This window comes from Alexandromys fortis, unplaced genomic scaffold, assembly GCF_014885135.2.
Source record: "Alexandromys fortis isolate MF-2015 unplaced genomic scaffold, M_Fortis_MF-2015_v1.1 scaffold_6, whole genome shotgun sequence".
In the NCBI taxonomy this organism is placed as follows: domain Eukaryota; kingdom Metazoa; phylum Chordata; class Mammalia; order Rodentia; family Cricetidae; genus Alexandromys; species Alexandromys fortis.
In genome coordinates this window covers 19,821,402-19,832,733 of record NW_026067902.1, presented here as the reverse complement: position 1 = coordinate 19,832,733, position 11,332 = coordinate 19,821,402, and the positions used below count along the sequence as shown (strand labels likewise).

At 38.2% G+C, this 11,332-nt stretch overlaps 1 protein-coding gene across 1 annotated transcript in view; it reads left to right on the top strand.

Annotated features, from left to right (window-relative positions):
• Window positions 1-11,332, top strand: part of Knl1 (kinetochore scaffold 1) — a 60,070-nt gene that overhangs the window by 4,923 nt on the left and 43,815 nt on the right. Inside the window, exons 3-5 of the mRNA XM_050132753.1 lie at window positions 248-287; window positions 1,170-1,229; window positions 7,051-7,112. Coding sequence (XP_049988710.1) covers window positions 248-287; window positions 1,170-1,229; window positions 7,051-7,112 — 162 coding nt within the window. The remainder of the gene's footprint in view (window positions 1-247; window positions 288-1,169; window positions 1,230-7,050; window positions 7,113-11,332) is intronic.

Here is an 11,332-nt window from a genome sequence, read left to right as displayed (position 1 = left end):
CCCCTCCCCTCCCCTCCCCTCCCCTCCTTCCCCTTTCTCTTTCCTTTCCTTTCCTTTCTATCTCAACAAGGTTTTTCTATGTAGCCCTGGCTATGCAGAATTCCCTTTGTAGACTAGGCTGGCTTCAAACTCACAGAACTAAAACATTGAAGTATTATACTATAACACATGAGGGATGAGGTAATGATAGCTTTTAGAAATTAAGTTATTAATCTATATACACATAATTTTTCCTTTTCTTTTTTAGTGATAATATACAGAAGCCTGTTAGAAGACGGCGTTCCTCAGTAAGAAATACTTTTATTTAAATTAATAGCTGTTACTTTTTACTGAACACAACTATACTTTGATTTTGGCTTTACCTTGGCATCTCAACTAGCTTCTTATTGCTTTCTAGATAAAGACTCAAATAGTTAGTCTGGTTATACAACTATTCAGTAAATATGCCAAAATTCACATTTTTTGTACTGTTTATATAATTTAATTAACTTTTATTAGCATATTTCTACATCATTATATTTTCAAATGTGTTTATTTAATAAACTTTTCCTATATAAATTATACTTCATTATTATAAATGTTTAAAATATATTTTTTTCTCTCTAAAAATATATTTAGCCTGGCATTCAAACTATTGTAAGCCACAAATTTATCCAAGTTGATTTACATATTAAATTTATATTATTATAAAACTGAAAAAGTGCAACAATATAGGGTACCTATATGCAAAACTTACCCATAAGAAATTTTAGCATAATCCTGCTAGGATTTACTCTTTTTTTTTTGTTTTAATTATTTCTTGATTGCTATGATATACCTAGCTCTCTTTATTTTCATGTTTAAGTTCTGTGTGAAGAGTTTTATGTTTCCTCGAGATAGGAGAATAAGACTTAGAACTGATTTGTGTTAGCATGATTATCCTATTAGGGCATATCCTCATTCCTAAGCTCAAAGCTCAACATTATGAACAATTTCAGACTGTTAGATGGTCTCAGTACCTCTGTGCAAAAGAATTTGGGAGAGTGGGCCAGGAGAAGACATATTAAATCTGCCACATAACACTGAACAATATAACTTTGAGGAATTTCAGGGATGTTAGTGGAAAATTTAGCTTTCTATTCATATAACTTTGTTAGATTTTCTTGACTAATTCTAATTATTGTGTCTAGATTTTGAAACCCCCAAGGAGTCCTCTTCAGGACCTCAAATGTGGAAATGAAACAGTTCAGGTAAGTCTCTAGTGCAGATGCTTTGCAATTTTAGTGATTTTGTTTTGTTGAGGAACTTGGTTTGTTGAGATTAAGTTTTACTTACATAGCTCAGAGTGACGCTGAACTTGTGGCAATTCTTCTTCTTGAGCTTTCCAAGTGTTAGGATTATAATCTATCATCCTGTCTGGCTTCGATGATTATCATGAATTTTATTAGCTATGTAAAGAGATGATACCATAAATGATTCCCATTTAAATGTGTACAAGTATCTCCTCGCTTCCGTGTTATTGTTCAAACACTTTTGTGATGTTTTCAGCTGCACATGAATCTGCTGATATTTTAATTATTATCTACCATCCCACAGCCCCTCAGTCAGTGACCCCCTGGCCACTCAGGATGCGATATATAGGTTTTATTAAGACTTTTATCATTCTACTTATCAATTAGATTCAGAAGTCAAAGGATGAGGTGAAAGTCTGCTAGCTCAAAGAGACTGAGTAGCTACTAGCCAACTTGCTCTTTGACTAGAGATACCACAAGAGACATGCATCTTCCCTTGTCCCAGAGCAAGAGAGTTCAAACTCTAGTCCCCACCCCTTTCTTCCTGTGTGTCTTCTCTATCAAACTGCTGACTTATCAATGGCCAATTCCAAACTGGCCCTACCCCTAATTCAAGGTGTAGCTATATTGGTCAGTCTTGGGAATGTCAGAGTGTGATCAAAATATTCCACAGCACTTTTGGGCTAGAGCCATAACTCAGTGGTGGAATGTTTACATACTGTGTATAAGACCCTGTGACACCATGTTTAAAAAAAAATTCTAATTCTGGGGTTTGTTTGTTTGTTTGTTTTTGTTTTTTCAAGACAGGGTTTCTCTTGGTGCCTGTCCTGGAACTAGCTCTTGTAGACCAGACTGGCCTCGAACTCACAGAGATCCACCTGCCTCTGCCTCCCGGAATTAAAGGTGTGCACCATCACCTGGCCAAAATCCAAATTCTTGAATAATCTGGTATTTATATTTTTAAAACTCTATTTGTTGCTAATAATTTAACCTCTGCTGGGATTAAAGTAGGGAATGGTATTTTGATTCCTTACCATGACACAAACTAATATATGCCTTTGCATGTTGAGACATCTCTCTAGCCTATCTATCTAGCTTTTTACATGGAGTTAGGGATTGGAAATCCAGTCTTCTCACTTATCTGGCATATCAAGGTTTATTGGGGAACAGCCTTCTAAACCTCTCAGGATCCAGAAGGAATGCCGCAGCAAGCACTGGAACTGGCTAATGGGATCTGAGGGTAAAAGAAATGAGTCAGCTCACACAAGTCTTCTCATCATGTCCCATTTATTCTTCTGCCCTGCTGCAAAAGTTTCTAGCTTATATAGACACTAGTAGCAATTCTCATGGAACAGGGCTGGAAATTCTTCAGGGTCAGGTCATAAAAGGCAGATAAGGATTTTCACAAAATCTGTAACTGTTAGCTTTCTTCATGACTCAAAGTGGGGGCGGTTTGTGAAAGCCTCCTTGAACTCATAGGCGGGAAGGAGGTTAATTGAGAGAGAGAGATTAAGCCATTTAGGGGGGTTTAAAGGAGACTTCGTGCTCTTGGTATATTCTTAAATGGCTAAGTGGAGAGCAAAAAGTTTATAATCAGTAGAAACCATGAGAAGGCAAGAATTGTCTTGTACTTAGTACATCACTTTTTTTCCAGTGGGCAGAGGCCATGTCAAGTAGCTAGACAACTTAAGTAAACAAGCAGGGGAATCCTATGGCATTTGGTCTGAGTTAGCATATTCACCACAAGTTAGCTGATTCAAGGACATCTCTCAGCTCTAAAGATTACATCTACAGTGACTAAATCAAAGGGGGAAAACTATGGCTCTGTAGTGACACTCTCAGCCTCTCACTGACAACCAAGTGTGAAGGAATTTCTTTCTCCAGGGCTGCTTAAGTGACCCATAGCTTTTTTTCTTGTATCTCCAGAGGTCAATAGTAGAACAGGGGTAAACTGAGGTTGCCCTCTCTCAAGTCTGCTGTGGAAGAATTCAAGACACCCAGTATATATTCTATATGTCAAAATTATATGGCAAAATGAAAAATCCTCTTCCAGACTACCCACAGATATGTGTGTTCAGTAGATGACATACACACACAAGCAGTGGGAAACACCTAAAGCTATTCTTAGGGAAGAGATGAAATGACTTTATGAGACATCCTAGAGGGGAGCAACTGATTTCTACTGCCAGTAACTCCATGGCCTTGGGCTCCCTGTCACTCATCTGGTAGGTGGGCCTGTTGAATACTAGTAATCCTGCTGCACCTCTCATGGCCCTTGACAATTGGCAACACTTTGTCTCCTGTCTGTCATGTGTGCTATGTCTGGTTTGACCTTTTAACCATATAGACTGCTTAGTATAGGTGGCATACTATTTTTGGTTGTTTTTTAAGATTTGTTCTTAATTTATGTTTATATGTGTAGGTGGAGACTGCTTGTTTGTTCCTGGCCGCTCAGACCCAAATAATCACATAGAAACCATATTAATTACAACACTGCTTGGCCAATAGCTTAAGCATATTTCTGGCTAACTCTTACATCTTAAATTAACCTATTTCTATTAATCACCACAAGGCTGTGGCCTACTGGTAAGGTTCTGGCTAGTGGCTGGCCTCATCTGGCAACTACATGGCATCTCCTTGACTCTTCCTACTTCCTTTATCTCTGTTCGAATTTCCCACCTGGTTTTACTCTACTAAGCCATTGGCCAAAACAACTTCTTTAATAACCAATGGTAATAAAACATATTCATAGCATATAGAGGGGAATCCCACATCATATATGTGAATGCCTGTAGATCAGTATGTATTCTTTGTGAGTGTCGGGAGCCCACAGACGCTAGAAGAGACAGTTAGATCCCCTAGAGCCAGAATTTCAGGTAGTTTTAAACTGCCCAGTTTGGGTGCTGGGAACAAACTTGAATTCTGTGCAAGAGCTGTACATATTCTTAACTACTGAGCCATCTCTCCAGCTCCCTTAAAGAAATATGTAGTCAGCTGGGTGGCACAAGCCTTTAATCCCAGCACTCCAGAAGCAGAGGCAGGTGGATATCTGACTTTGAGACCAACCTGGTCTACAGAGCAAGTTCCGTTCAGGACATCCAGGACTACACAAAGAAACATAAAGAAAAAGAAAAAAGGAGAAAGAGATAATACATAGTCATGGCAACATTATTCACAGTAGTCAAGAAGTAAGGACAGGCTCCAAAGCTACAGAGAAACCCTGTCTTAATAAACCAAAAAAAAAAAAAAAAAAAAAAAGACAAATTCTACTTGTTACCACTTATATGAAGTATAGTCAAATTGATATAGAAATAGAATGCTGGGGGCTGGAGAGATGGCTCAGAGGTTAAGAGCACTGACTGTTCTTCCAAAGGTCCTGAGTTCAATTCCTAGCAACCATATGGTGGCTCACAACCATCTGTAATGGGGTCTGGTGCCCTCTTCTGGCCTGCAGACATACATGGAAGGAATGCTGTATACATAATAAATAAATAGAAATAGAATGCTGGTTGCCAAGGATTTGGAGGGAGGATCTAAATGTGTATTTTTGTTTGTTTGTTTGTTTTAATTTTGTGTGTGTGTGTCTGTATGTCTTATGTTCCCATGAATGTAAGTGTCTGTGTCCGTGTCCGTGTGTGTGTGTGTGTGTGTGTGTGTCTTAGTCTTATGCACCCATGAATGTAAGTGACCATATGTTGTAAGAGCCTGATTGTTTGTTCCTGGCTGCTCAGCCCTGAAATAATCACACAGAGATCATATTATTTGCAATACTGTTTGGCCAATAGCTTAAGTGTATTTCTGGCTAACTCATATCTTAAATTAACCCATCTCCATTAATCTATGTATTGTTTCATGGCTGTGGCTAACCTGGTAAAAAGTTCCAGCGTCTGTCTCTAGCGGGGCTACATGTCTTCTCACTGACTCTGCTTTCTTTCTCCCAGCATTCAATTTAGTTTTCCCTGCCTAGCTGTATTCTGCTAAGTCACTGGCCAAAACAGCGTCTTTATTAACCAGTGGTATTCACAGCATACAGAAGGAAATCCCACATCATCTATGGAGGTCACAGAGGCATCAGATCCCCACCAAACCTCAGCTAGAGTTGCTAACCTCCTAAAATAGAAAATGAACTTCAGTTCTCTGCAAGAGTTATATGTTCTCTTTAACCACTAAGCCATCTCTCCAGTCCCAATAAGTACAGCTTTAATTTTGTAAGATGAAGACGTAGAGAGTAGTTACACAGTAAGATGTTTTTAACACTATTGAACTGTACACTTAAAAAGTATTAAGATGAAAGTGGAGTGGTGAGATGACTCAGTGGTTAAGAGCACTTTCTGCTCTTGCAGAGGACCCAAATTCAGTTCCTGTGGGGTGACTGATACTACCTATAACTTTAGTTCCAGAGGATCTGACACCTTCTGTCTTCCATGGCACCTGTATGTATATGGCACATGGGCATACATATATATACTCATCAATTTTTTGAAAAATGGTAAAGGGCCAGGTGGTGATGCATGCCTTTATCCTAGCACTCAAGAAGCAGAGACAGGTGAATCTCTGAGTTCAAGGTCAGCCTGGTCTACAGAACGAGTTCCAGGACACCCAAGACTACACAGAGAAACTCTGTCTCGATAAAACAAAACAAAAATTTAATTTGGTTTTTATCACTAGCAAAAACAATGTAAGTACTTGTCAAGGCAGACTGTTTAGATGATAAATTATGTTGTACCTTGGAATGATGGCACAGGTCTGTAATTTTAGCACTGGGAAAATAAAATTTTGGTTTCATTCTTGGATGGGCTACATAGCAAATTTGAATGTAATCTGCTCTACGGGAGACCTTGTCTAAAATACTATAACAATCACAAAAGATAGTAACTTACGTGTATTTTTCTACAATGAAAATAGATTTTTAGATGGGCATGGTTCTTCATGCCTTTAATTCCAGAACTCTGGCAGCAGAGGCAGACTGATTTCTGAGTTCTAGGGCAGCCTGGTCTATATAGAGAGTTCCAGACTGGTCATAGCTACATAGTAAGACCTTGTGTGAAAAACAAAGAAAAAGCTGGTTGTTTTCAGTTTTAAAAGAACATTGTAATAAGGGTTGGCCCCATAGCTTCTGTTTTGTGCCTAGTCTTTCTTGTTATATGTTGTTTGTGTCAGTATGCTAATTTTATACTTGATTTAAGCCAAAAGGCCAAAAAGCAGTAATAATATGCTCATTTTAACTCTTACTGAAAATCATTCTCAAGCTAAGAGTAGTGGTAAACACCTATAATCCTAGCAGTTAGAATGTTGAAGCTCAAGGGTCATAAATTTGAGATCAACATGGATTTTATATATTGAGACCTTGTTTCAAAGCAAGCAAAGCAACAACAAAAGAAGATATTTAGCTAGGCGGTGGTGGCAGATGCCTTTAGTTCCAGCACTCGGAAGCAAAGATAGACAAATCTCAGTGAGTTCAAGACTAGCCTGGTCTACAGAGTGAGTTCCAGGACAGGCTCCAAAGCTACAGAGAAACCTTGTCTTAAAAACCAAACCAAACAAACAAACAAAAATTACATGAGTCCACAGGTTTAATTAATCCTTAGAACTGCCTTCCCTCAAAAAAGTATATGGAAAATTATATTTACGTTCGTTTAGTGCTTCTATGTTGGGCTGTTTGGAGGAATTTTATATCCATTAATTCAAAATAAGACTTGAGTCCTGCTTCTAATATTATGGAGACTTAATTCACAGTGATTTTTTATTAAGAATTATATCCTATATTCTTTTCTCCTAGGAATTTAATGCTCCAAGACCTAGAAAAAGCTCTCGTCGAGTCAGCTTTGCAGATACCATAAAGTAAGTTGAAAGGAAAATTAAGTAAAATGTTATAGGTAATACTTTTTTTGTGTCAGATCAAATATGTTGGTGGTAATTTATTTGGGTAATCTTTTACTTAAAAAACTTTAAAGGATAGTTATTTTGTGTGCATACATGCATGTGTGTGTGTGTGCGCGTGCGTGCGTGCGTGCAAGCACTTTGGGGAGCCAGAAGTGAAGGTATCTTTCTCTTCACCTTACCTTTTGACACAGTTTCTCTCTCTAAACATAGAACTCTTTCATAGAGTCCCAGAGGTCCTTATCTCTCTAGCTCAAGAGCAATAGGAAATTTATTATGTGTATGCTGGGAATCCAAATGTAGGTCCTTATGTTTACACAGCAAACACTTTACTGGCTGAGTTATCTTCTCAACACAAGAGAATTATTTTATTTTGAAAAATACCTTTTACTTAAAAACTTTTATTAGTGTGTACATATATCATATGTATGTGTGAGTGCAAATGAGTGTGCATGCCTTGGCTTGTGTACAGATGTCAGGGGATAACTTTTGGCAGTCAGTTCTCTTCTTCTGCTGTGGGTTCTGGGGATTGAACTCAGGTTGTTAGCTTGCATCTCAAGTACTTTTATCTACTGAGACATCTTGCTGGCACATTTTTTTTTATTCTTTAAAAAAATGTGAATGGAAGGATGGCCCAGTGGTGAAGAGCACAATGAGTCTGTTGTAGAGAACCAGGGTTCAATTCCCAGCACCCACATGGCAGCTAACAACTGTCTGCAACTCCAAGATCTGACACCGTCACACAGACATACATGCAGGGAAAACATCGATGCAAATAAAAAATGTATTTATGTGACTGGAGAAGTGGTTCAACAGTTAAGAGCACTGACTGCTCTTCCAGAGGACCTATGTTTGATTCCTAATACCCACGTGGCCGCTCACAACTTTCTGTATCTCCAGTTCCAGGGGACTGAGCTCTCTTTCCTTGTCTTTGTGTCATGGCATTTATATGTTGCACAAATACCCAAACATAAAATAAAAATTTTAAAATGTATTTCTTGTTATTAGTGGGGGTATTGTGTACATATGATGAGAGTGAATGTGTGGATACAATTTTTTTTTTCTCTGTGTAGCCCTGGCTGTCTTGGAAGTCACTCTGTAGACCAGGCTCACTCTGTACACCGCCCAGCCAAAATTGCTATATTAAGGGTTTTATTCAGCATTATTTTTATAAGAGAAGCAGAATAATTCCTTAAAATCAAGAACAAAACAATGATAACTACTATGACTGTTGCTATTTAACATTGTGTAAGAGGTTCCAGCTAACGAAAGTAGAGGAAGAAATTTGGCTTTTAAAAATTAGGAATATTGGGACTGGAGAGATGGCTCTGGTTAACAACACTCATTGCTTTTATAGAGGACCTGGGTTTAATTCCCAGCACCCACATGGCAGCTCACAACTGTCTGCAACTTCAGTTCCAGAGGATCTATACCCTCACACAGACATACATGCAGGCAAAACACCAATGCACACACACACACACGCACACACAAAGGCCGTGGTAGCATATGCCTTTAATCCCAACACTCGGGAGGCAGAGGCAGGTAGATCTCTGTGAGTTTAAAGCCAGCCTGGTCTACAGAGTTCTAGGACAGCTAGGACTGTTACACAGAGAAACCTTGTCTCTAAAAACAGAAAACAAACAACAAAAAATTAGAAATAGCAAGGTTGGAGTGATAGCTTCAGATTTAAGAGCAATAGCTGATTGTCTTTCCAGAGGATTCAGATCCCATGTCTGGCACTCATATGGCTGCTCCCAATTGTCCAGTTCTCACAACTGCTCTAGGTGCTCTGATTTTCTTTTTGCCTCCCTGGGTATCAGGCACACATGTGGTAGATGAACATACCTGCAGGAACAACATTCATATAACATAAAAAAAGTAAGTTTAAAAATTAGAAATATAGGATAAACTTATTATTACCTTTGAAGATTAATTACACTATTTCCCAGTTGTGTCTTAATTGTGTGATTTTATTTTTTCTTTTGTTTCATGAGTTTTATTTTTGCTATCTTAACTCTTTCTTTGTTTCTATTATATTTCTCCTTTGTATTCCTTCATAGAAATAATTGCTTTATGTTTTGAAATCTATAAATAATACAATTTTCAACACCTTTGGTACATAGTTTTGGGTAATATATTCTTTTTTAAATTATTTATTTATTATGTATACAACATTCTGCTTCCATGTATGCCCACATGCCAGAGGAGGGCGCCAGATCTCATTACAGATGGTTGTGAGCCACCATGTGGTTGCTGGGAATTAAACTCAAGACCTCTGGAAGAGCAGCCAGTGCTCTTAACCACTGAGCCATCTCTCCAGCCCCTATTCTTTTTTTTTTTTTTTTCCTTTTTGTTTTTTCAGGGCATGGTTTCTCTGTGTAGCTTTGGATCCTGTCTCTGGAACTCTTTCTCTAGACCAGGCTGACCTCAACTCACAAACATACCCCTACCGCTGCCACCAGAGTGCTGGGATTAAAGGCTGCCCATTGGGAATATTTATCTTTTTGTTAATGAATTATGATTCTTTCAATCTTAAGGTTCCTTTTGTAGACTGTGGTTCTGCTTTGTTGATGTTGTTTTTTGAGGTAGGTAGACTAAACTGACCTTGAACTCCTATACTCCATCTTTGTATAGCCCTGGCTGTCCTGGAACTCACTCTTTAGACCATGCTAACCTTGAACTCAAAGAGATCTGCCTGCCTCTGACTCCGAATTCTGAGATCAAAGGCATGCTCCACCACTACCTTGTAACGAGAATCCACAGTAGTCTGGGAGAGGTTCAGAAGAATTGATTTAGATGTATATAATAGGGGCAAATACTCACTGATACAGGACAGGTTGGACACCACAGCAGTTGTTCTGCCCAAGGGGAAAGAGCACAAACAGCAAGGCACCCGCTTCACTCCTACCAAATACAAATCAGCACAAGAGCAGAGAGAGTGACTGCCTGCCTCTTTCCTTTAAAGGAGTCTGTTGGCAGAGCAGAAGCACTACTCAAGGTCCTGGGCAGTGCGAATACCCACTACACTACCTGGCCCTAAGTCCACCTTTCTAGTGTGAGATATGATACATAACTCTAGATTCTGTTTGTTTTTTTCTTCAACATTGAATGGATTGAAATGTTCTGAATCTAGTTATTTCTGAGATATTCCTGTGGAGTAGAGGTTAAGATAGCTCTTTTCTGTAAATGCTGAATTGTCAAATTTTATTTTCTCTTTACCTTAGACTACCTCACTTACCTTTTGTGTGAGGTAACCAGATTAAATATTTTAGGAAGAGGCCGTATTGCTTTATGTTTAGAACTCTTAGCAAAGCTCTGGAGTTTGATCTGCTTTCTTTTCTCATTCCTCATTTATATTTCTCCAAACTTTTTAATGTCCATATTTTTTGTTGTTATTCATGGGTTTTTTATTGGTTTTTGTTGTTGTTGTTGTTGTTTTATGTTTCAAGATGGAGTCTTACTAAGTTGCCCTGGCTTATTTTGAACTTACTTTATATCCTTAGCAGACCTTGAATACCTGCTATCTATATGACTTTCCCATGGATGCTATGGCATATGCTTACTAACATTTGTGCATGTACACATGTTACATACACATAAAATAAGCAAATGTGAAAAACATAATTAAAAGAAGTGAGTTTAGATATATCATTTGATTTATTATCAATTGCCACTACTAAGTCAGGTATGGTGGCATATATCTGTTATTCCAACCCTTAGGGCCAGTCTTGGCTGCATAGTGAGTTCAAGGACTACATAGTGAGGCCCTGCCTCAAATAAATAAATAAATAAATAAATAAATAAATAAATAAATAAATAAATAAATAAATAAATAAGGCACTACTAAATATTTATAGTGTGACAGATATATGCATCATTTTATTGGATATGTAACAGATATAAATAACCTAGTTATCAAATGGAGATTTTCAAATGATTAAGATTGTTAATATTTTTTTTAAAAGATTATTTATATTGCCTTTAATCCCAGCACCCAGGAAGAAGAGACAGGCAGATCTCTGTGACTTCAAGGCCAACATGGTCTACAAAGTGAGTTCCAAGACAGCCAGAGCTGTTACACAGAGAAAGCCTGTCTTGAAAAAACCTCTTTTCCATCTCTCCCAAAGAGGTCTCTCCTCTCCCCCCCCTCTCTGTCTCCTCTCTCCTCTCCCCCCCCC